At 45.5% G+C, this 26,215-nt stretch overlaps 1 protein-coding gene across 3 annotated transcripts in view; it reads left to right on the forward strand.

Annotated features, from left to right (window-relative positions):
* CSMD2 (CUB and Sushi multiple domains 2) overlaps positions 1 to 26,215 on the forward strand; it is a 540,305-nt gene that overhangs the window by 463,912 nt on the left and 50,178 nt on the right. For all 3 annotated transcript variants that reach the window (XM_036446754.2, XM_045584884.1, XM_045584885.1), the window contains 10 exons: positions 3,333 to 3,542; positions 5,876 to 6,064; positions 9,119 to 9,296; positions 10,488 to 10,633; positions 14,092 to 14,172; positions 14,657 to 14,770; positions 15,564 to 15,752; positions 18,166 to 18,312; positions 20,676 to 20,864; positions 25,574 to 25,759. In XM_036446754.2, coding sequence (XP_036302647.1) covers positions 3,333 to 3,542; positions 5,876 to 6,064; positions 9,119 to 9,296; positions 10,488 to 10,633; positions 14,092 to 14,172; positions 14,657 to 14,770; positions 15,564 to 15,752; positions 18,166 to 18,312; positions 20,676 to 20,864; positions 25,574 to 25,759 — 1,629 coding nt within the window. The remainder of the gene's footprint in view (positions 1 to 3,332; positions 3,543 to 5,875; positions 6,065 to 9,118; positions 9,297 to 10,487; positions 10,634 to 14,091; positions 14,173 to 14,656; positions 14,771 to 15,563; positions 15,753 to 18,165; positions 18,313 to 20,675; positions 20,865 to 25,573; positions 25,760 to 26,215) is intronic.

Raw genomic sequence — 26,215 nt, forward strand, 5'->3', positions numbered from 1 at the left:
CCAGTTTATGGTAAATTAATTTTCATTCTGAGACAGAGCCTGGGAGGAGCCTTATTTTCGGGGGGGGGGGGGGGATGCCTTATATTTAACAAAGAAGGAAACCTGTAAGTAGGTCTTATTTTCGGAGGATGTTTTATTTTCGGGGAAACGCAATATTTGCTGTGATCACTTAGCATAACCTTGACTGAGGCAACTTAGCCCTCTTCCTCTCCATTTCCTCATGTTGACCTCTTGTATGATCAGAAATTCCATTAAGAATGATAGAGATGAGTGTTTTAGAAGCATTAAATGTAACAAGTGTGGGGAAAATCCTAGGAATTGCCATTATTACTATTATCATTATTTGAGTAAAAAGCTAAAACCCAGGACTGTGGAATGAGAAATTACTCAGGGATGGTTAGAAAGAAAACAACAATCTATTTTACAGCCATTGGATCTCAAATTGTGCTTTTAACTATAATATCCAGTTTCTTGTCCTAATTAAATTGAGCCAAAGTCAACATGAAATTGAGTTTGCATTCTTCATAGGTACATTCTTGCCAGCTTTGAAGATCGGGAATATTTATTTATTTATTTATTTATTTGAGATGGAGTATGCAGTAGGGAGGACAGTGATCTGGATACGAAATTTAATTGCTGACGATTCATCACATATGTGTACTGAGAATATAATTTAACCCCAAATAAATCTGTTGAAGATAAAAGGGCTTGTGTTGACATGGAACTCATGGGCTGTCCACGTAGGTCATCTTCCCTGAGTCACTGCTCTGCTCCTGGGAAGGAAATGTCCCGAGGGGGGATCTTTCCTGCATGGGCCTGGGATCTCCCAGTGTGTGACCTCAGGAATGAAGACCATCTATTCTGTCCCTTATTCAGCCTCAAGTTGGTCTTCTCATGGAGTAGGGGTTTTTGGGAGAAGGCCATCTAAACTGGCCTTCTTTTCATCTGTCCTGAGAGAAGGACAGAGGTTGGTGACCCTGCAAAGGATGGAGTGTTATATTTAGAACCACCTTCGGAAGGAAACCAAGTCAGATGATGAGGCTACAAAATGATGATGACTTGGGCAGCCTTGGGAAACCTCCAGATTTTGAGATATTGAAGGAGGAGGAGCTAGGATATCCTATAGCTCTTCATTCCAGACATGAGCAAAAGAACCTCAGATGATAGAGGAATAGTGGGGAGAGCAACATCCAAAGGAAAGCGGAAGTTTAAGTGGGAGGTTTATCACTGTTCTCTCCTGACATTCAGCCACCAGAGTTCTCTGAGTCCCTGGGGAATAGGCCTTCTGCAGGGTCCAACCACAGAAAACCAGGATCTCTTCCTCCCAGGTAGTGTCAATATGGCTCCAGTGTGTAAAGAGCCACAACATTTACCAGCTGCTGCCACTGGATAACAGTGGGCACATCCCATTCTATCAGGCGGCTCATTTCAAAAAACTCATTTCATAGAGCCCCTTTGATGGACATGCAGCCCACAGTGTTGGAGTGATTCATGGGCAGGAGAATGGAAAGCATAGGTGATATGTACAAAAGTGTTCATTACAAAATTATCCACAATTTGGAAACAATCTACATGTTCACTGGCATGGGTGTGAATAGTGTTATTGGATAATTCATAAAATGGAATTAATAAGTTATTGAAAATCAATGAACTGTATATTTTTGAATATCAAGAGTAGGCTTTGGAAAACACAGCAGTGAGCCTGGTCAGTGTGGCTCAGTGGTTGAACACCTACCCAGGAACCAAGTGGTCACCAGTTTGATTCCCTGGGTTGCAGGCTCGATCCTCAGTAGGGGGCATGCAAAAGGCAGCTGATGGTTGATGTTTCTCTTTCATCGATGTTTTTATCACTCTATCTCTCCCTAAAATCAATGAAAACATTTTTAAGGGAAAAAGGAAAACACAATATTAAATAAAAATAAGTTTACTCAACTGTATATAAAGTATACTATTATTTATGTAATATTTAAAACAAACCCACATATATATTTAAGAATCATGAGCTGGAAAGTTTCTTCCAAATTCATGGTAGTGACTGCCTCTGTGGAGGAATGTAGGGGAATGGGATAGGGCAGGAGACATGAAGGATCTTCAAAATCACATGTCAAGTCTTTTTCTGTTCTTTAAATAATCAGATGCAAAAGCAAAATCATGCATATGAGCTCATTCTAAGCAAATTGGAAAGTACATATGAACAAATTTTTAATTAAAATTATCTGTAATCTCACCGTGCAACCACTAATAGCTTCGTCCTCACCATTAAAAGGGAACCCCCGTGAAGACAAGGGCCTGTAGATCTCATTCATCCCTGTGCAGTGCCTTCCACAGCCCTGATGCAATCAATATTGTTAGAGAATCAATGAATGTTCTTTTAAATTGTATCTGCAAAATTGAAAATTATATGCAACCTACTGTTTTGCAATCAGATTTTCACAACATTATGGACATTTTTTATACTCAATAAATATATTTCTTTTAATATCATTTTCAATAGTAATCTAATTTTGAGAAATATTTTCATTAACAAAATCAATAGTCCCACCTCCATTCTCTAAAGGCTATATTAATATGTAACTTAAGGACTTAATTAGCTATTTAACCTGTCAGGTTGCTAGGAGATATTGATTCATCCCATTCGATCCTAAAGTATAAATTTTATTTGGCTTCTTAGTAGAACAGATGGGACAAGGTATTCTGTTTCTGAATTATCTTCAGAGTTCTAGAAAACACCAGTCTTGAAGTTCATGTCTTTCAATTAGGTGGGGAAGATATTATGTTTTTATTGATTTTTAGAAAAAGAGAAAGGGAAAGGGAAAGAGAGAAACATAATTGATCAGTTGCCTCCTGTAAACCCCCTTCTGCGAAGTGAGCCTGCAACCCAGGCATGTGCCCTGACCAGGAACCAAACCCATGACCTCTTGGTCCTTGGGTCCACGCACAACCACTGAGCCACACTGGTCAGGCAGGCATATTATTTCTAAGTAAAGTATTTATTTTAGCAAAGCTATCTTTATACTAATATAAGATATAAGAATCACAAATTAAATCGTTATCTTAAACTTCATTTTCAATGAAATAAAATGAACTCAAAATGGAGCTCTGAAATGACTGATGCCCTTCCTTTTGAATGAATAATATTCGTTTAAGTTTAGTCCTGCCTGAAGACAAGGGGCTTGGTTGGCAACTCCCAGGGCCTGTTCTGGGAATCCTGATTGGGCAGGAAGTCAGTAGCCGGGATGTGTGGGCTCTGGCAGGAAATGCATTCACTGGGCGGCACATTTGAAGTGGCACTGTATTGCTTTGGGCACTGTCCACCTCTGTCTTGCTCCTAGGAGCTCACATCCAGTTCCTGAACTTCTCCACCGAGCCCAACCATGACTTCATAGAAATCCGGAACGGCCCCCACGACACCAGCCGCATGATGGGCAGATTCAGTGGAAGTGACCTTCCAAGCCCCCTGCTCTCCACGTCCCACGAGACCACCGTGTATTTTCACAGTGACCACTCCCAGAACCGGCCAGGATTCAAGCTGGAGTATCAAGGTGAGGACAGAGAAGGCCCATGTGCTCCTGGGTCCCTCCCCGTCTCTCAGCCTCCAGCATAGGAGAATGGAGAACACAGGAAGGACTGAGGGGATGGGGGACAGGCCTATCCATGGAGGCTCCTTTTCGCTGAGACGGTCTGACCCCATTTGTAAGCCTTTTCTGGGGTGGCAGGCCCAAAGCACCTCTGGAGCGTCAACCTCTGACCAGGCCCAGGAGCCAACAGCTTTAGCTGAAAAAGAGATCCAGCAGTTCCTCTCAGGCATCCCTGAGTGGGCAGCCAGCCCTCCCCTGGATAGGCTTACTGACTCCCTCTGGGTCCTCCCTGGTGTCAGGTCCAATTACACACAGCAAAGCTGTGACCTGACGGAAGATCCCAGTAACCATCCCAGGAGAATCCAGGGAGCCTTCACAATGAGATGGGCCCACTTAGTGCTGCTGAGGGTTTTCCCTTGTGTGGCCCAACCACATTCACTACACATTTCCTTCCCTAGTCAAAAGCCTGAGACAGATCTCATCCACTCCTCCTGGCGCGCTTTCCCAGAAGCAGGCCTCACCCACTTCAGCTCCAGCTTCCCCTGTGTGAGTCCCACACCCCGTGAAGCTGCAGGGGGGGCTTGTCATCGTGGCCTGACCTTACCTGTGCCTGCCAAGTGCACACAGCCTTGCCAGCCTGGTAGTGTGGGGCTGTCAAGTGGGTCATGATGCATCAAATGGCCACAGTCTGTCCCAGGAGAGGCTCAGGCTCAAATCCGTGGTCAGCATTCCTCTCCAGGACAGACGCATGCCTCTCAGGCTTCCCTGAGTATTAGTTTGCTAGGGCTGCTCTAACCAAGTACGGTAGACTGAGTGACTTCAATGACAGAAGTTGAGTCTCTTGACAGTTCTGGAGGCTTGAGGTTTTGAGGTCAAGGTTTATTCGGAGGCTGTGAGGAACAGTCAGTTCCATGTCTCTCCCTTGCTTCTGGATGGTCGCTTGCCATCTTCGGCATTCCGTAGCTTGTAGAAGTATCTCCCCCATCTCTGTCTTCATCTTCTCCTAGTTTCCCTCCTCCCTGTGTCTGTCTCCAAAATTCTCCTTTGCCTAAAACAGTGGTCAGCAAACCTCGGCTCGTGAGCCACATGCAGCTCTTTAGCCTCTTGAGTGTTCTAATGCCATTTCTTCAAAATAGACTCGCCCAGGCCAAAAAAAACGACTTCTGTGAATGGGCCATGAAGTTTCAATCGCACTGTACAATGCGGTTTGCCGACCACTTGCCTAAGGACACCATTTATTTTGGATTAGGACTCACCCTAATGACCTCATTATCATTTAGGTAAAAAAAAAAAAAAAAAAAAAAAAAAAGGTAAAGGCCCTGTCTCAAATAAGGACACATTTGGAGGAGTTGGATTTTGAACTTTAACAGAGGAAGTTGGGAGTACACAAATCAACCTGATGCCCTCTGCCAGGCCCAGTCTCTCCTTGAGGCTTCTCCTCTCAGATAATGCAAGTTGATGCCACCATTATGATAAGAACAAAGGCTCTGGGGCCTATACACACATGCCTTTGCCCCTATGATGAGCACAACCCTGCACACTGAGTCCATTGATAAGATCAGCTATCCTTGTCAAGGCTGTCCTCTGAGACCCTCAGACTCCATCAACTTCCATCGAAGAGACCCACCTACTCCCCAAGAGCCCTGGCCTCAGGCTTATCCCCTCCCATGCTCACCAAGCCTCCATCTTTGAGACATACCCCTTCTGAGGCAGGACTGCACGAGGGCAGGACTGTGTTGAGGCTCCAAGGTGACGGGCCCACTCTCTGGGTTAGCGTTCCTCTCTGTGACATGCTCACTGTCCCCCCACCCCCCCGACATGGTCAGAGACCCAGTCCTCCCAGGCCTTTTCCTGGGGTTTTGGGAAGGGAGCAGGGAACAAGACTGGTTCTGTGGATGCCTTTATAAGCCCAACACCTGTACCAGGAATCAGCCCAACTAGGTTAGAGGCCCAACAGCATCCCCTGGGGTTCAGTCTATCACTGTCTTCCTTGAGCTTGCCTTTCTCATGGAAATGTTGGTAGGTGACATTTATTAAGCCCTTACTATGAACCAGTACTATGCAAAGAGTTATGCATTTATTATCCTACTTAATCCCCATAATAACCATTTTCTGAATAAGAACTGAGCTACAGAAAAGTTACATAACTTTCCCAAAGCCAATGACTAATTAATGCCTAAAAACTTAGGCATTAATTAGTCATTGGCTTTACCTCTGTGATGACGCGGCCCCTGTGGTCTGGCTAGGGAGAAGGTGCCAGAGCGAATAAAGGAACCTTCTCTCCTGATCTTTTCTAGCCTATGAACTTCAAGAGTGCCCAGACCCAGAGCCCTTTGCCAATGGCATTGTAAGAGGAGCTGGCTACAACGTTGGGCAATCAGTGACCTTCGAGTGCCTCCCAGGATATCAGCTGATGGGCCAACCTGTCCTTACATGTCAACATGGCTCCAACCGCAACTGGGACCATCCCTTGCCCAGGTGTGAAGGTATGGCCCTCTCTCATCCCTTGGGATTTTTCTGAGGGAGACTGATCCAGAGCAGTCCTATACCTACTTGTCTGGTCCATGGGATCACTCACATGAGGAGGTCCTGGAAAACCCTGTCCATCCTGTTTTCCTATGGATGGGACCCAGCCTATCCCTATGGAGGGATTCTGGAGACAGAGCTCTGGACCAACCCTAGAGAAAACCTGGAGGAGATACGAACCACAGCCAAGGGGAAACATACTCAGCCCTTGGGACTGTCCAACCTGAGGAGTCAATGTCCCCAGTCAGAAGGAAAGACTCTGCTTGAGGGTGTAGGAGCGGGTGGTGAGTTGAGAGATAGAGAGAAGAGAATAAAGCCTAGAAAAAGAAACCATCTTGTCCCTGTCGTCACCTGCCCCATCCTTATGCTCTTTCTCCTACATGTGCCTAGAGGGATCTGAGTTGATCATATGAGGGAGATAGACGTGGTACTTTCCTGGGTCTTCATTAGCCAGAACCGGGATGGAAGAAGACCTAGAGTTTGTGCTACCTCTACCCCTTTTGCTCACCTCAGTTCCATTTTCCTTCATTTTTCATTCTTGGGCTCAGCATTTTCCTGGAGAAAAGCTGGGATTTGTCTTAAAAGGGTAAGTGTGGCAGGAGGACAGCAGAGGGAAGGAGGAAGTGACCCAGCTCCAGGTCAGCTCTTCCTGGGCTCCGTCCCTGAACCACTTCCTGTTGCTGAACTTCAGTTTCTTCCTTAGTTCAATGGGGCTTCTCATCTCTGCTTTGTAAGAGCTGGAAGGGTTCCAGGACTCTTGAAAGTGCCCAGAACAGTCACTGGCTCACTCACAGTGAGCTCCAAGTATTAGTTCTCCAAAGAAAAACAGACCTTGTTTGCAGAACTGAGTTGTGCTGATGTTTGAATGGAAGATCATGATTTCTAAAACGCCTAACCACCCTTCTCCCAAGTTTGCTTTTAGATTTTCACAACGATCTCTGTGCAAAACCATCACTTCTGTGTCAAGCTTCATTGTGGGTTCTCTTCCTTTTCTTCCTTTTTACACCTCGTGCATCTGTTTGTGGCATCACAGGAGAAAGGAAAGAGCAGTGTTCAGTAGGACATCTTGAGCCAGAAGCCCCTGTCCCTCCTGAGAGGGCTCTTTCCTTGGCTTCCTTGACGCCATATTCTTTTGTTTTTTGCAATTACCTTTCTGTCTGTGCCAGCTCTTTGGTTATTGTTTTCTTCGCCTATCCCAAGGCATCTAAACCCAACATGTTCAAACTGAACTCATCATCTTTCTGCCATGAGACTGAAATTCTCATCTAGTGACGGGCACCTCTAGTCACTGGGCTACTCAGCCCTTAATGTAGGTACCTTCCCTCTCACTCATCTACCACAGTCACCAAGTCTTCCTAATTTTACCTCCTATTTATCTTTCCAGTGCATCCTCTTCTCTCAGTCTACTGCCTCTACCTTAATCCAGGCCACCACTTAGATGGGGCTCCTCTCTGGTCTCCCAACCTTCAGTCTTGCACTCCTCAGTCTACTTTTTATAGAGTAGCTAGAGCATGCCTTCAAAACCATCAATATACTCCTGACACCACCCCCTCTCAGAAGCCATCAGGGCATCCCATCTCCTGAGGGGTAAATCCCAAACCCCTTCATGTAGCACACCATCTTCCTCATGGCCTGCTCCCTGCTTACCTGGTGTTCTCCGCTCACACTGACATTGCCCTCCAGCTAAGCTGGAATACTTCCAATTTTCCCAGGTGCGATGTTCTCTTACTGTGGTTCTCAGGGCATGCTGTTCCTTTCTCAGAGAATGTTGTTCTCCTCCCCTGCTTTGCCTGCAAAGCCCTTAGTCCTTCAGGTGCGAGTCTAGATGTGAATTCTACCAGGAATCCTTCCCTACACTCACAAGACCAGATGAGGGGCTCCCCTAAATGCCTCTGAGGCATCCACACTGATGGCACGCTCCCCGTATGCTGTGGAGGCCCATATATGTGGCTCTAGCCCAGTGGACTCTATATGCCATGGCATCCTGGCTCCCTTTGATCTCCCCAGGTCATGGCACCTAGAGGAAGTTCAGTACATGTAAGATGAGTGGTGTGTCCATGCACCACTTTCAGGGTCCATCTGTATTCACAGGGCTTTGTCCTCTGCTGGGAAGCATTGGAATAGGGTCTATCCACCTGTCTGCTTGATGCCCTATGCCAGCCGAATACTAGTACACTCATGATACTGGACTGTGTTTTCTCTGCCCAGAATCACTTTTTTATTCCTCCCTGGTGACTGAATCTGAACTCTATGGAGACTTCAGGGCCTCTTTATCCCCCTACCAAAAGCCCTAGGTCAGAGTGAGTCTAAAACTGGGTGTCACTTTGGGAAAACAAGAAGGTAGGGAGAGAGAACCATATCTGGGTAGCAAACGCCTTCTCTGTGATATAAGGACTGGCTGAACACTTGACATGTATCAGTTGACCCTAACTGCCGCACAATCCTATGAGGTAGTATATTATTAGTCCCATTTTGCAGGTAAAGAAAAAACTAAACTTCTTGTCTGAGGTCATCTAGTCAATAAGTGGTTTAGCTATTTGAACCCAACCTTAGCCTCACCACAAGCATCCTCAAGTCAAGATCAAAATGACCACTCTGAGAATCTTAGAGCAAATAAAAAGGAAAGTCCCACTTTCATAATTTTCTTTGCTCTTCTCAGCAAAAGCACTGCATCTGCCTTCCATTTCTAGGGAAGGAGAAGGGAGAGCTTTATTTTCTGTGTCCTTCCACCTGGAGAGGTGTCATCCATGAGAAAGGAAAGAAGGAGGTGGGAGGTGGGAGCAGGCTCAGAGGCACCTACACTGAAGATGGAGCGCCATGGGGAGTGGTGTGTTGGGACTCGTGGGGGAAGCCAGGCCCCGCCACCCTCAGCCCCTTGCCTCTCCCCATCCCTCCTGATCTCCTTGAACAGGATAGTTTCTGCTGGGAGCTGGGCCTTCATTAGGAAGTCATCTGCATTCTCAGGTGGGAGGTGATCTCCAGCATTCACCTGTGGTCGTGTTCCCTCTCTGCAGTCCCCTGCGGTGGAAACATCACCTCTTCCAATGGCACTGTGTATTCCCCTGGCTTCCCCAGTCCATACTCCAGCTCCCAGGACTGCGTCTGGCTGATCACCGTGCCCATTGGTCATGGCATCCACCTCAACCTCAGCCTGCTGCAGACAGAGCCCTCGGGAGACTTCATCACCGTCTGGTAGGGCCAGCTGCCGTGTTGACAGCCAATAAGAAAAGGGCATTAGCTGGGCTCTGAGCTGGATTACCCATCTGTGTGGTCAGCACACCAAGCGCTGACCGGCTTTCCATGGCTGTCAGCCTCCTGGGTTTCAAATAAACACAGTGGAAGGACGGCTCATCTTCAGTTAGCCCTTATGACTCCTTGAAGGGAGAGTAATGGGAGGGCAGTGGTTCCCACCAGGAGTCCTACATGACAGTACCAACTGGTGTGTGAATGGGAGTGGGCGTAGATATGGAGACTTTCCCTCAGTATTTCCAGAATCTAAACAGAAATTCTAATTTACCTAAATAAGCTACCCAGACTAATGAAAGAGCTTTGGGTGGAATTCTGTGAAGTCTCGTGCTGAGCCAGCACTGTCCAACAGAACTTTCTGCGACACATGGCTATTGAATGTGATTAGAGTAACTGAGGAGCTGATGTTTAAACTTTATTTAATCTTAATTAATTGAAAGATAAATAGCCATGCGTGGCCCAGTAGCTACCAAATTGAATAGCTCAGCTTTGATTTATATAGTTAGAATATTTCAATTTAATTTTAAAAATAGGAATATCAATTATTAGTTGCTAAGTGCAGTTTCCTAGACAGTTTTTTCGAAGCCACTTGATTTGGGAGCAAAGATATAATTCTAAAATTCCTTTTGGTTTGAAGGTCACTGCCATTCCGAGAATCAATATGGAATAGTGGGGAATTCTTTCCCAAATTCCCAGGGAAAGATAACTGTAACCAGAACTGCCCTGGATTAATTTTCAGGCAGTGGCTAAGAGCAGATGGAAGGGGCTAGGTAAGTTTCCAGGGAAGAAATCCTTTGCTTAGAAAGGTGACGTGGAGTCCTGCTAGGGGTCTCCTTGCTGGAGGGGGGACAAGGAAATGGGGCAGCACAGATCGCAGCACGGGCCTCCTGCACATCTTCTGTACCCCGGTTACAGTGCTGTCTGGGACTGAGAAATCCTGTGGTACGACCCACAGCCCTGCTCCACGGCTCCTGCTTCTTGGATGAGAGGTGTTTGGGACATTGGGAAAAGACAGTGTAGAGTGCAATAAAAGTCACAGCTGCCTATTCCAGGTGTCTCTAAGGCCGCTGATGGCACCAGGTAGAGCAGGCAGTCATAGTGACTCGTGACATGCCAGGACCTTCTTTCCTCCTGCAGGGATGGGCCCCAGCAGACAGCTCCACAGCTGGGAGTTTTCACCAGGAACTTGGCCAAGAAAACAGTGCATAGCTCAACCAACCAGGTCCTGCTCAAGTTCCACCGTGATGCGGCCACGGGTGGGATCTTTGCCATAGCCTTCTCTGGTCAGTATGGAAGCCTGGCCGGGTGTGAAGGGCCTGGCTCCACCACTCCCAGTCATGTGACTTTGAATGACTGACATAGTTTCTTAGCCTCAGTGTCCACAAAGTTATAAGAAAGAAATGTGTTAGCCTGAGTGAAATCTCCTAGCACAGAACTCCATAAATGTAAGTTTTCTTCCTCCTCCATACTATTAGGGTAGAGAGGGGAATCCAGGGCCTCCGGACTTCATAGGAGGTATTGTGCATAAAAAAGGCTGAAAATGAAAGGTAGCAAATTTTAATAAAACTGTAAAAGAAAACATTGAGAATTGGCTAAGTAAAAATTTAATATTTCTACAAATCAAAAGAGCACCATAAATAAATAAGCAAATGATAAATTGGGAAAATGACATTTAACAGGCAAAAGTCAATCTTAAAGATACATAGGGTTCTTCAAACTTTTAAGAAAAAGCGGGGCAATGGACATGAATAGAGAGTTAAAGGAAATATGCAACTAATCTATTGATATATAAAAAATATTTAACTTGCCGAAACCGGTTTGGCTCAGCAGAAGAGCATCATTCTGCGGACTGAAAGGTCCCAGGTTCGATTCCGGTCAAGGGCATATACGTTGGTTACAGGCACATCCCCAGTAGGGTGTGTGCAAAAGGCAGCTGGTCGATGTTTCTCTCTTATCGACGTTTCCAGCTCTCTATCTCTCTCCTTTCCTCTCTGTAAAAAATCAATAAAATATATATATTTTTTAAATATTTAACTTAACTAGTTTTCAAATACCAACTAAAAGAAAAGAAATGCTGTCTCTGTCTTTATCAAGTTGACAAATACTAAGATTGATGACTATTTCCCCTAAGGACCCCACATTTGGTGAGGACAAGGCCCGTCTGGTTACTTGTGCATCCTCAACAGCTAACGCAGGGTCTGTCTGGCCAAGGGTGAGCCCTCAACAGAGGATCAGTAAATGAATAGGAAGGAAAGAATGATAGCTCCCGTGTTGCAGACACTGATGCTCTGTTGATTTGGTCTCCTAGAGAGAAAAATGGAAGCATATATCAAATACAGTCATGGTCCTCCCTGGTTTATGTTAAATCCAGGTTAAACCTGCTTCGTTACCCCAAGAGTGTCTCTTGGTTTCAATACCCACACTTCATAAAGCTTATGTGGCTCTCAATACGACACTTTTCAGCAGACACAACTGTAGAAAAAAATTAAGGTTAAATCCTCAGAACATAATATGATCGTTTTTTTAAATTGTACTGGGGGGAAAGTCTTAAGCTACATCCCACTTACAACTGGTAAAATGTCACAATCCCATGTAGACATTGGGATGTGCTTCCCAGATATTGGGGCTCTGAGAGCCATCGCCGCACATGTTCCCTGTGGTGCTGCACCACCCAGCGCTGCACTGGGTGCATTCCCCCGGTGTCTTTCATATGTAACCCTTTGTCCTGCCTAGGGCTTTACAATGTCTCAAGTCCAGAATGTTCCCATGATGCACTGAATGCTTATGGAGGATTTGCAAAGTGTGTGTGTTGTGATGCATAGAATCACTGTTGTGTCATAACTGTATTAATCGTTGGGTGACCATGAAGTGATGTTTTAAGAATTTAACTTCTAGCCCCAGCCAGCATGGCTCAGTTGGTTGGGTGTTGTCTTGTGCATTGAAAGGTTACTGGTTCGATTACCCATCAGGGCACATGCCCGTGTTGCTGTTGTAGTCCCAAGCAGGAGGCAGAGAGGATGTTTCGCTCTCACGCCAATGTTTTTCTCTCTTTCCCTCTCCCTTCCTTTCTCCCTCTCTAAAAATCAATAAGACCTTTGGACCTCAAAGGGAGGGTAGGGATAAAAGAGAGAGATCAACCAAAGGACTTATGTGCATACATATGAGCCTAACCAGTGGTTGAGGACAATAGGAAGGTGGGGGCATGAGTGGGGGAGGTGCGGGATTGGACAAATGTGTGATACCTTAATCAATAAAGAAATGTTTTAAATAATAATAAAATAAAATAAAAATACTATTTAAAGAATTTAACTTCTAGCACAATGGCTTGTTGCATATATATATATATATATATATATATATATATATATGCATATATATATTTTTTTAGTTTTAAATACTTTTCTGGATTTGGAGTTTTACGTTATAATTTTTTCTCATTAAAGTCATGGAAAATAGGCGCTTAGTTAGCACCCCTACATGGAATATCTGATTTCCAGGAATGCAGTATGGACATTTAATAGGAACTGCCTGTACTTTATAAAGGTCATAAAATTTATCAAAAAGATTAAAAAATTCATAAAAGATGCACATATAGAAGGATGTTTAGCCCAGCTTTATTTTAAATGGTGAAATTTTACAAACCTAAATGGTTAACAATTGAGGATCTGTTAAATAAATTCTACTAGGCTGTATAATTAAATACTTTGCAATCATTTCAATCATGTTTTTTAAGAAATTTAATTACATGGGGAGTCCTTGAATTATACATGCACACAAAGATCAGCACAAAGTACATAACCATGATGCAAATTTTATAAGAGAAAAAGATTCATATCCACAGAGAATAAACACTCTGAGAACTTACAGGAAAGGATTAACGTGGTTATCTCTGTGAGGGCAATGGATGAATTTAATTTTCCTCCTACTGTTTGCACAGAAAATCTCATATTTTCTTTCATGACAGCATATTACATTGGCAATTTTTTTTTAAAAAATGCTATTTTTAATAAATATATGGGTTGAGGTGACTTTGGAAATAATAATAATAGTAATAGTGGCCACAACAGCTAACATTTACATAGCACCTAACCCTATGCCAGGTAATGCATGAAAAATTAGTTATGAGCACACAGTGAACTTTGCCTCACACACAATCCAGTCTCTGCCCAGAGGGATGGTTTCCAGTTAGAAAATCCATGAGGCCAGAAGTGTTTAGACACAGGTCAAGGTAAACAAGCTGATTTCGATGGGCACTCACATAAACCACACACAGTATTTAGATCTTGAGCAGTGGAAAAAATATAGGGCTTGGGAGCAGCCAGACTTGGATTCAAATCCTACCTATTCCACTTACCTCCTGGGTAACCTTGGAGGAGGAACTGAACCCTCTGAATCTCAGCTTGCTCAGTAGAGTGAGAACACCTCAAAGTGGGAACAGCTATTGTGGGAATTAAAGGTGACAGCGTGTGAAAGTGCCTGACATACGGCTGGTGCTCGGTAATTGTTTCTCCCCACTTCCCTCAGTGCTAGTGACTCACTATCTTCCTAGATTCTCTCTCCTTGATAATTAATCTTAACAGCAGATAAGCAAAACACTGCTCGGTTAAATGTGCACTGTGTGCGGGTATATATTCATTAATACCTGCTGTGTATGTGAATGAGAAGTGAGAAAGAAGCATTGTATGTCTACATGCCCCAAAAATGATGTTCTTACAGGGACTTATCTGCTTTGTCTTTTCAGCTTATCCACTCACCAAATGCCCTCCTCCCACCATCCTCCCCAATGCTGAAGTCGTCACAGAGAATGAAGAATTCAACATAGGTACCACCTCCCACACCATTGAGCAGGGGCAGGTAGAGGAGGGGGCTGAGGAGGGGGCTGGCCAGCGGGACTCACCTCTCCTATCCTTGGAGAGAAACAGTAGGCCCAGTGCAGGAGGTATTCCTTCAACTGAGTTTGCACCAAATATTCTCACTCTTGCGTTTAGCCACAGCTGGGCAGAGTAGCTAGGAAAGCTGTTTTTTACTGTTATTTAAGTCAGTATGTTTTTGGAAAATAAATCCATGCAAATGCTATTAAAAAGTTCTTGGGATGTTGAAACATTCTTAGGCTCAGCAAGGCTGGTCTGTGAGAAGGGAGCAGCAGTTGTCTGGGTCATTTGATTGGAGCTGAGCTAGTTAATTGAGCCTGAACAGAACACAACTCACCACTGATAGTCTGCCTGGAAGTGGTTTTGAGGTACTAGGCAGTGCCTGTCTGCTCTGACCTCTCTGGGGAAGCCTCATGTTACTCTCTCTTTGGCCAGGTGACATCGTACGCTACAGGTGCCTCCCTGGCTTTACCTTGGTGGGGAATGAGATTCTGACCTGCAAACTTGGAACTTACCTGCAGTTTGAAGGCCCACCCCCAATATGTGAAGGTAACTGCACTGAGCCATGCCCTTATGGGTCTGCAGTTCCTCCAGAACACAGCCCTGGTGTTACTCCTCTCTGTAGTCCCTGTCTCTGCCCGGGAGGGAAGAGGCCACATAGTATTTGTTTGGATGAGTGAATGAATGAGTGATTGTTCTAAGTATTTTCTCTACCCTGCTCCTAGGTCCAGGACCAGGAATTGGCCATATGGCCACATTTACTTCTATTTTCTTTTTATCTAACTGGTATTCACTGGAAATGCCACAGTGATCAGTGGAAGGAGGAAGTTCTTGGGCAGGGAAGTGTTCACATACCAACCTTGCCCTACTGGAGTGAAGATATGCTCAAGGTTCTGTGCTGAATGAGCAAATGAGAGACCATAGTTGTCTTCACTCCAGCGTGAGGCCTTGGCAAGAATCAGTTGGCCGAAACCGGTTTGGCTCAGTGGATAGACCGTTGGCCTGCAGACTGAAAGGTCCCAGGTTCGATTCCCGTCAAGGGCATGTACCTTGGTTGCAGGCACATCCCCAGTGGTGGGGGGTGTAGGAGGCAGCTGACCGATGTTTTTCTCTCGTCGTTATTTCTAACTCTCTATCCCTCTCCCTTCTTCTCTGTAAAAAGTCAATAAAATATGTTTTTTAAAATAAAGACTCAGCTGTATAATGATGGGTGCTGGGGTCTTGTTTGAATGTGCTCAGGTACTGGCTCTCCAGTGGTTGTCTTTTGTACCAGGGAAAAGCACATGTGTTGATCTCATTCCTCCTCCATCTCATGTACCTGGTATTTCTGTCTCTCTCCAAGTGCACTGCCCAACGAATGAGCTTCTGACAGACTCCACAGGTGTGATCCTGAGCCAGAGCTACCCTGGAAGCTACCCCCAGTTCCAGACCTGCTCTTGGCTGGTGAGGGTGGAGCCCGAATATAACATCTCCGTCACCGTGGAGTACTTTCTCAGTGAGAAGCAGTATGATGAGTTTGAGATCTTTGATGGTAAGTCAAACACTTCATCCTGCCCCACTGCAGATGGCACAGCTTGCTTTGGAACCCTGGATGTGTTTGCTGCACCCTCCCAATTAGAGCTTTCCAGAGGCCCCACATAATGTCTTCTCTACCACAGAAACCCCAATACTTTGGAAGCTGATGGGTTGTGTGGCCCAAGCAGCTGGGCTGCTTATACTGCAGCCTGGACCTGCTGCTGAACTCTTTCTCAATCTAGCCCTCAATCAAAGATAGCATTCTTGAATGTCAACCAATACCATAGCAGTACCACCCAGGGAAGAATATGCTACCTGCAAACACCCAAAGGAGTCTACCGAACATCTTGCTTCTTTCTTGGTGGTGGAAGGAAAGGGTGCAATAACTTGCTTTTTAATTTGGAGTAAATGTCTCAACATACTTCCTTCCCCTGGACCCTAAAAATTTCACCTGAGACTTGGTAGGATTTATCACTTACCCTCTAGAGCATATGTGTCTTGCAAAGACAGCTGCACTAATTGTCCCTTCTGGCTCATCAGATCCATTTAATCCAATGTCATCAATATAGAGCACCAGTGTGTTCTATTCTGCAGGATGTCCAGATGGTCCACATCTCTTCATGCTGTATTATGCCAGAGAGCGGGAGAATTAACATAACTCTGAGGCAGGACCATGAGTGTACACTCTTGTCTGTTGCACATGAATGCAAATTGCCTATGATCCTTCTTCCTGATGGGTGTGAAAAGGAATGCATTGCTACATCAATAACTACATTTCATGTAACCAAGGCGATGTTAATCTGCTCTAATGAAGAGGAGACTACATCTGGCATTGCTACTGCAATGGAGGATTCTACTTGGTTAGATTTGTACCAAGAGATGGACCTGGGCCATTTGTTACCACCACCACCCTCATACTCCCCTCCTCTAACAGAGGAGCCGTGGTGGTGCTTTGAGGCCCCAGATATTGTGTATCCAAAAATCTTCGGACTATCTTGACATTCTCTTTTCTCTAATATTTAGTTATATGAGTAAATAGCGGTAAGTCTTTTGGGAGGAAGAACTGAGAAAATCACTACTATATACAACTGAGGTTGTTTTATAGGATCCTTTTTACGAGCACCCAACCTCTTCTTCAGCCGGAGTGTTCTGTAGCAAGAAATAAAACCTGGCACAAGTCGCCAAATTGGGAGATTGTAACTTTCCATGGGGATTAGCTTTCCTCGCCCTTTCGATCATATATTCATGATCTGTTTTGTTCATATATTCACTTACTTTGGCCACCCATCCATCTGCCATGTTCCAAGAGCCATCTCCATAAATACTGCAAGCCAGGCCCTCCAACTGCCATCCCAGCCCTTGCTGTCCTTTTGGCAAGTATGCCAACCTTTCTTCTTCTGACTATTAAATGCTTCCACCTGGCCTCTATACTCTAGAATCTTGTCATCCCCATCAATACTGGGAAGCCAGGTTCTGTGACAGCATCTTCCCCCCTCAGTTGTGGCTGACAGAGGACAGTCCTTACTCAGGTTGTCGATAAGCTGGTACTCACCCTCACCAGGGCATTCCTTATGGCTTTAGGACTTGGCACAGGCCCCCTGAGAACATGGACAGCTGGTGGGTGTTCTGGTCCTACATAGTAGACCTCTCCTGACATGTCGTTCTCTGAGCTGTTTGACCTCTTCCTTCATGGGTGGTCCCTGTAGTTCTAATGGCTCTGTTTTGTTTAGTGTGGCCCATTACTTTCACCAAGCTTCCTAGAGCTGTCTCACAGCATGTTAGAACCCCCACTCAGGGCTCCTTCCAGGATGATAAATTCAGGGCGTGGGAATCTCCAGCTTTATATTCTGCCTCCTGGAGCCAGACCCTCAGGATGCACTCCCAGGCATAGGGAGGAAAAAGGAAGAGGGAGGCCTTTCTGGGAGAGCCTGGGAAAAGAAGGTGGGGAACTATGTCATTTGTGACATTGAGTTCTGATGTTTCCTCTAGGTGTACTGTTTTACATTCATCCATAAGCATTTTTTTCTATATGGGAGGCACCAAGCTATTTTTAGTACACACAGAGAAGTGGGGTGGCACGGTGGAAAGAGTTCCTAGGTAAAAACCAGCTCTTCCATGACCCAGCGGCTTGATCTTGGGCAAGTTCCAGGATGGCAAATAGTTTTATCTGAACTGCCAACTGCTGTGGATTGGCAGTGGCTCCCTAGAGGAAGGGCTCAGGAGAAAGGGTACCTAGAGGAACACCTGGATGCAGAGAGAGGAGTGGAAGAACAAATGAGTTGCTGACTCCGACCAAGTTACCCAGCCGCTCCGAGCCTTCATGCCTTCACCTGAGGAGGGACAAGTAGGAAGTAGTTATGTGAAAGGGATCAACTCTAGTATCTTTGATGGCTGTCAGTCTGTGATCCGTGTCCTGTGCTCTCACCCAGGTCCTTCAGGACAGAGTCCCCTGCTGAAAGCTCTCAGTGGGAATTACTCAGCTCCCCTGGTTGTCACCAGCACAAGTAACTCCGTGTACCTGCGCTGGTCATCTGACCACGCCTACAACCGGAAGGGCTTCAAGATTCGGTACTCAGGTGAGAGAAACATAAGAACTCGCTAGAAGGGCTGAAGGCCATGAGCCCTTAAGTTTCTTACCCCAAACACCCAAATAAGCCATGGGTCATATCTTCAGCAATGACAGACCTCCCCCATGGGACTAGGCCACCTTCTCCTCTAAGTCTCGCTGACCTGTAGCTGCACAAGTGCCCTGACATTTGCCCACCTCCTCTTTTCTGCTCCTTTCCCTTCTCATCAGCTGGTACTGCCAGCCTGTGACTTTGGAGAAGCTTATTCCATGTATGTGAACTAATAATGCCGACAGGTGATCCCATCCCTTCCCCTGTTGAGATGTTAATAAAATTTCTTTAAAACTGGAAAACCCTAAGACATGTGTCTCCAACTGGCAAATGTTAGGCAGGCAGCCCAGAAATGGGCTGTATTTTTAGTTCAGGGGCCTCTTTCTGCTCTGCAAGCCATGTCTTCTGGGTAGAGTCAAAGTGAAGGCCATGCAGTCAGGCCTCATAGAAACATCCCTGAGATATAAGGAGACGGAGAACATTGAATCTGTCTGAACTCCATGGTGGGGATCACTGTCTGCCGTTGAGAAGAAACCTGATAAGCTCTTTGCTACCCATCCTGAAGGGGAGTGGGTCCAGCGAGCTGAGTTCTGTATACTTGGAGGAAGAGACGAATTACTTGAGACCTGGGAGTTCCACTAGGCATCAGGTCCTCTCCGCACACTTCTCCTGGCTGCATGTAGCCTGTATCCCAAATACATGTTGGACAAATTCTAAAAGGATATTGGTTAGAAAGGCTGTCAAATTACAGCCCGCCTGTGTTACCACTTGTCTTAATCCATCTCTTCTCATGGACTACCTACTTAGAAGTCAAAGTCTAAACTTAGTGGGCCACTGGCAGTCTCAAAGGACCCTGGCCCATGGCTTCAGGCACCAGCAAGACAGATGAAGCCCGGGGGAGCTGGGAGGGGAAGGGTCTTGACTGAGTCCATCTCCTCTGCAAAGTTGACCATAACTTCCTTCGCCATGTATGTAAGAGGGTGGCCCCAGAACACTGTCACTAACAAGCTGAATGACTGTTCGATGCATCACTTAACCTCTCCAGGCCTCAGTTTCCTCAGGACACAAAGAAACCTGAAGGCCCCCCGCAGTAAGGTTCAGGCTGAGTTCCTAGCAGTTGCTCAGTAGCAGTTCATTATGCTGGTTGCTAAACTAAGAACTGAAAGCCATTAAGGAGCCGCCCTTTCCATGATGTCTTTAAAGACTAACCACATGTTTAGGGGTAATGAGTCAGTTGTAATTACAATACATACGCCAAGTACAAAATGAATTAATCACACGGTGAAGCAATTAGCACTTAATTAAAATACAGTAGACTTGTGTAATTTGCAAATGCCTCTGTCGCTGTGATTAAGTCTATTGTATAACGGAGAGCCTCGTTCTTGACTGAGGTAGACACATAAATATGATATACACAGGACATACGCAGCAGAGCGGGGGAGGGAAGCACATCTGGCTTGGAAGGAGGGCATTTAAAACACATTCACCAGCAGAAGGACATGAGGACCTCACCATGGGAGCACATAGTAAGGGCCTGGCACCCTCATTCCTCCTGAGCCCGTGCCCCCCTGGGAGACCCAGCCAGGGACTCTCAGAGCAACAAGGGGCCCTTCTCTGAGGACCCCTCGGCAGGGTCTCTGCAGCTGGGATTTTTTCTGTTTCTCACTTGTTGAGTTCCCAGCACTTAGGACAGCACCAGACACGTAATGGACACTCCAGACCCATTTGTTGACTTAGTGAATGAAATAACTTAGAGCCATACATTGAGGGGATCGGGACTGTGGGTTCTATGTATTGACTGCCCCAGCCCCCTCTTCCTCATCCTCCAGGACCGAACAAAGGAGGAGGACCAGTTATTGAGCGCTGAGCACCCTGGGCTGGGCTGGGGGCTTTTATAAACAATCCTATTTAAATGCTCAAAAACTTATGAGTAAACATGACCCATCCCATAGACAGGGGAGGAGACGAGATGAATGAGCTTCAGGGGTGTCTCCGTGTCAGACTGGACTGACTGCATTGGTTCTGTTTCTGTGTCTCTGGGAGTTGATGGGATTCGAGAGCCTGAACTTGGCTGCATAGCTAAGGCTGAGCAGGGGACCCAGTGCTTCATGTTTCCTTTCCTTTCCTTTCCTTCTCCTTTTACTAAACTGTTTGGCCATTTTTCAGTATCAGCCACTCAGACCTTCCTAGAGAGCGGTAGACTTGGCCATGGGAAGACAGGGAAGTGGGGGCAGAAGGGGGACAGGCGAGTAGGAAGGAGCATGTCTGTCTGTCTGTCTTCCCTCCTGCGCGTGGTCCTCTGACCTGCTCCTCTTGTCCAGCGCCCTACTGCAGCCTGCCCAGGGCTCCACTCCACGGCTTCCTTCTGGGCCAGACCAGCACCCAGCCCGGAGGCTCCGTCCACTTCGGCTGCAATGCCGGCTACCGCTTGGTGGGACACAGCATGGCCATTTGTACCAGGCATCCCCAGGGATACTACCTGTGGAGTGAGGCCATTCCTCTCTGTCAAGGTGAGAAGCAGGTGGGAAGGGGTAACAGGGAGGTCTGATCCACTCACATCTTGGGTTTGTCCCAGGTCCAGTCACATCCAAATGTAGGCTTCCTCATTGGTAATTAATTCATCCTCTCAGGAACTGTAGATTGAAGATCCACAATATCTTTAGCCCTGGGGATATACATATGCATAAAGCACAGTCTCAGTGTCTTCAGAGCAAGAGGGAGATGGGTATTCGCCACATAGAGGCAAAGTGACAGAGGAAGGAAGGGCTGTGTCAGGAGTGGAAGCCTCATAGAAGAGCCAGAGGTGAGAAGGAACCCACCTCCTCCTGGGCAGCTCGGGAGGCTTGGGCTCACAAGCAAGTTGGGACCAAAACTGAGAGAAACAAGACATGGGGACCAGTTGGGGCTGGAGAGGAGAGGGGGGAGGAAAACAGGGTGGAACGGTGTCCATCACCATTCTCAGCTACCAGCCATCAGGCCTGTGACGTGCACCTGGCAGTTTGCATGTGTTGCCTTTGATAATTTATGGGATTATTTTTCCTTAAAGTAATATACATTCAGACTAGTAATCTGAAAAAAAGAAACCAAATACCCATCTATAGATAATACCAAAGAAAAAAGTGAAAATGACCTATAATCCCATCAATTGAAATCACCACTGTAAACATGGAACACATTTCTTTTCGTCTTTTATACATTCTTTACAGAAATGGCACCATCAATATCCAAAACTGTCGATATTAACAATCTATCATATATTCAAATACATTCCCTCATCATTATTCTCAGTGGTTGCATAGCATTGTGGGAGAACTGACATTCAAGTCTTTTACTGATGGCCATTTGAATTTTTATTTTTATTTTTTTGCTCCTGTAAGTGCTGCTATTAAAATTGTTATAATTCCATTGTTGTGAACATTCACATTTATTTCTTAAAATAAAATCCCAAAAATGAGATTGTTGAATCATAACCTATGCGAAATCTACAGCTGTTGATACTTATTGCCCCCCTGAAAGTTGTCTTTTCTCCTACGTTCTCATCATTATGTACCACATTAAAAACAGAAAAGACCCTTGCCGGTGATCGAGGCAAACACAGGAAATCACGGTGATGCTTTATGTTCTTGTTCTCTGGTCCCCAGCGTGGTGTCACGCTGTTTAATGAAATCTCATCTCTGACCCTCACCGCCTTCTGCCTGTGCCTGGGCCTCCTCAAAGACCAGAAACAATGCATCATTAGTATTCTGTTTATTAGTATTCTATTTAAGCAAAGGTCACAGGGAATTGACTGTCCACAAGTGGCAAATGGAACTTGGCTTTGATCTTCCCGTTTCTAACTGTATCGGACACATCTTTTTCCCTCACAGCTTTTATTGAAGCTGGCCATTGTCTCTCATGTCTTTTATCTTTTGTCACCTCCCCGAATTAAGCCCCTCTAGGCTATGTCCCCTCGCCCTCATACTGCTCTGTGCTTCTTCCCACCCCCACCCAAGCTTCCCTTTGCCACCGTCCCTCCCAGCCATTCCCTCTGTGCTCTCTGGATTCCTGGCACCGTGGCCAACAAGCATCCACCCTCGGTCCCATCCCAGAAGGCTCTCTGCACTTCCTCCCTCCACAGAGACCATGGCTTTCCTCTGAGAACAGGGATGCTGTGTCCCTCTCCAGAGGTGCGTGTCAGTCATCCGCTTCCCACATAGCCCAGGGCATTCTTCCAGTTCGCCATTGCTGCTTCCAAACCAGGACTTCTCCACCAGCAACTAATCCCATTTAGAGTCAATATTTCCTAATGCTTTCTCTCCTCTGCCCCAGCCTATTCTCTCAACATATTCTCTCCCTTAGGGATATCATTCCACCACAAGTTCCACATTCGGTCCCCTCCTCTCTGACCCACAGGAAGTGTCCCACTTATCTGGGTCTTAGGGGACCCTGTTTGGACATGGAGATCAGGAAACAGGCGTTTAGTCACTTAGACTGGAAGTTACCTTTTGTCTTCTTGGTTATCCACAGGAGAAAGGCAGGCCAGGGGCAGAGGGAAGTGGCTGCTGCCCACTGCCTTCACTCGCTGCCTCCAGATTGACTCCCCATGCAAAAAGGCAGTGGGAATCTAAATCTTTCTTCCCGAAAGGTTCAAGGAAGCAAAGCAGTCAGTTGAAACGATATGACAATTTCGCTAACCTGGTACCATTGAAGGAGCTCAGCTTGCTATTTAGGCATTGAAAGATCATATTCAAATGCTCCCTTCCTTCCTCATTTCTTCCATTCCTGATCCTCCTCTTTTGTCTAATCTTTGTCCACATCAAATCTTTGAATAATTCCTGTCTTGGTATCTTAACCCCACTCCCTCTGGTCAGTCCATCCTTCTCCATATGATTACCACAATGGAGTCCTTGCCTTATTCCTCTTCGTGGTCCTAGAAGTTCTGGTACCATCAGCATCATTGTTAGTCATTGTGAATGGGATTTTCTTCTTCTCAAGCTCCTTCCCACTCTGAGGGAAGGTATCTAGACTCATTGCAGAAGTAGGGGTGGATGAGGGACAGTAGTGGGCACCCTGATTAGTATCACATCGGTAAGAGCTCCTGAACTATCAAGGGGCAAGCAGGGCTTGTAACTATTCATTTCTTTCAAAGACCACACAGGCTACTTTTACCTAAGTATGTATGTTTCTCCGGTAAACATCGTGTTGACCCTGCTCCTTATAAAACAATGATCTTGGCCATGCACGGCTGTCATCTTGAGATTTCTTGTCTTCATGCTCCTGAGTTAGCTCTCCCATTGTCTATAGCTCACATCTTCCCCTTTGTTGGTTTTTATGCTCTTTTTGATGGAAATTCCTCAGAAATAGGTTCATGAGAGATCAACGTTATAAGTCTTTAAATGTCTGAAAATATCATTATGTTTACTCTCACACATTCTAGGTAGGTTGACTGGGTAAAATTATATGTTAAAATAATTTCCTTCATAAATATAAAGGTATTGTTCTGTTATCTTCGGGCATCCATTGTTGCTGATGGGAAGTCTGATGATGAGCTGATTCTCTTTCCGTCACAGGAATGTCATATGTCATATTCCTCTCTCTCCTCTCCCTCTCCCTCTCCCTCTCCCTCTCCCTCTCCCTCTCCCTCTCCCTCTCCCTCTCCCTCTCCCTCTCCCTCTCCCTCTCCCTCTCCCTCTCCCTCTCTCTCTCTTTCTTTCTCTCCTTATAGTAATTTCTCCGTCTTTGGTATTCTGAAATTCCATGACAGTGAATCTTAGAAGGTTCTCTTTGCATCCCTTTGGCTCCCTTTCATTCTGGAGACTTGTGTGTCTCGTCAGCTCTTGGAAATTTTCATCTGTGATAATTCCATTCCCTCCACTTGCTCTGTTCTCTCTTTCTGGAAGTCTGACCCATTAGATGTTGGATCTCCAGGATTGGTCCTCTGTGCTTTCAGTCTCTTTTAATTATTTTCCGGTTTTGTCCTTTTGGTCTGTACTATAGTCTCAGAAATTCCCTTTCATTTTAATCTCCAACCCTTCTACTGAATGCTTGTTTTGGTTATCATATCTTTTGAAATAAAAGACCTCTTTCTTGTTCTCTTTCTGTTCTTTCAAAGCACTCTGTTCTCCTGTAACGAATATAATATGTAATCTTGATTTTCTCAAGATGCACTAGCCAGAGCTTAAAGATTATATATCTTCTATTTCCTGAGTTAGCGCTGTCTCCTCAGGGAGACATCTTTCCCTGTTTTTAATCTTATATTTTTTTGTGCTGCTGTTTTTCTTTATATGTATAGTGATCCTTTTAAAGTAAAAGCTAGATTGATTTTTTTTTTTCAGGCAGCAGATGTGAGCTACCTTTGTTGTTGATAATATAGATATCTTCGCCCACCGGGTCTCCCCTGTGAACAGGAAGTGGAGCTGAGTATGCTGCAGAGATGAGCAGGCAGAGGGGCAGCCTAGAGGCTTTGAGAGCCCTTCAATCCTAGAATTGAAAGAGCTGTCCTCTGGGGTGCCAGCTCACACCACAGCAGCCTTAATTCTCTCAAGGGAGTTTTGGGGTTTTTGGGGTTTTCTGTTTCTGTTTGTTTTTGTTTGTTCCTCAAATGGGAGGGGGGGAAAACCCTCTCTATTTAGTTTGAAGAACACACACCTGAATGCCTCTGCACTGTACTTGTGGGAAGGGACAGAGAACCTGTCTCACCCCATAGCTCCCTCCCATGTACTCATTTTGGTCTGCAGAGTCTCGGTACCATTTAATCCATCAGCACACTTCTAGCTATATTTTGTCTTCTGAAATTCTTTTTGAACTCTCCTCTGCTGGTAATCCTCATAATTTTTTTGTTGCTAAGAAGATTTTTCTACCCTAGCCGGTTTGACTCACTGGATAGAGCATGGGCTCTTGGACTGAAGAGTCCCAGGTTCAATTCTGGTCAAGGGCATGTACCATGGTTGCAGGTTCAATCTTCAACCCCAGTTGAGGCACATTTGGGAGGCAACCAATCACTGTCTCTCACACTGATGTTTCTCTCTGTCTGTCTCTCCCCCTCCCTGTCACTCTCTCTAAAGATAAATAAATAAATGGAAAAGTATCCTAGGATGAGGATTAACAACAAAAAAATATTATTTTTTCTTTTGTTAGCATTTATTATAATTTTATTAGGGTGTCAGGGAGAAGAAAGGTAAATATGTTCTCAGAACACTATTTGAATCAGACATGTTCATGACCTTCTTCCCTTTGCTAGCTCTTTCCTGTGGGCTTCCTAAGGCTCCCAAGAATGGAATGGTGTTTGGCAAAGAGTACACCGTGGGCACCAAGGCTGTGTACAGCTGCAGCGAAGGCTACCACCTGCAGGCAGATGCCGAGGCCACCGCAGAGTGTCTGGAGACAGGCCTGTGGAGCAACCACAACGTCCCTCCGCAGTGTGTCCGTGAGTCCTTGGGTGGGGGAGGCAGGTGTAAGGAGGGCTGGGTAAGCAGCTGAAAAGATTCCTGCAACGAATGAGCTAAAGACCCAGTGATGGGAGGTTGGGGATTCAAGGAGCACAGGCAGATGAATAGTGTCATCTACCAACTTTTTGAAATTGCTTTCAAGTCATTGATAACCATTGCACCCTGAGTTGCTCCCATCGAGCACCATAGAACTTAGGAGTGACCTACAGTTTTAGGTGGAAAAACTGTAAGACAATTTGCACGAATGTCCTTTGACCACAAAACTCTAAAATGGCAGTGGTACAATTCAAGTTTAAGGCCAACATCATAAAGTCACAACTAAATGGGCCTTGTGTCTTTCTTTTGTTTTGATCCTTTGGCTTATAGTATGGTTTATAAAAATTATTCATTGCCCTCCAACACTTTAAAATCAAGGAAATTTTATGTAAAAATTC

The sequence above is a fragment of the Pipistrellus kuhlii genome, unplaced genomic scaffold (assembly GCF_014108245.1).
Source record: "Pipistrellus kuhlii isolate mPipKuh1 unplaced genomic scaffold, mPipKuh1.p scaffold_m20_p_2, whole genome shotgun sequence".
NCBI lineage: Eukaryota > Metazoa > Chordata > Mammalia > Chiroptera > Vespertilionidae > Pipistrellus > Pipistrellus kuhlii.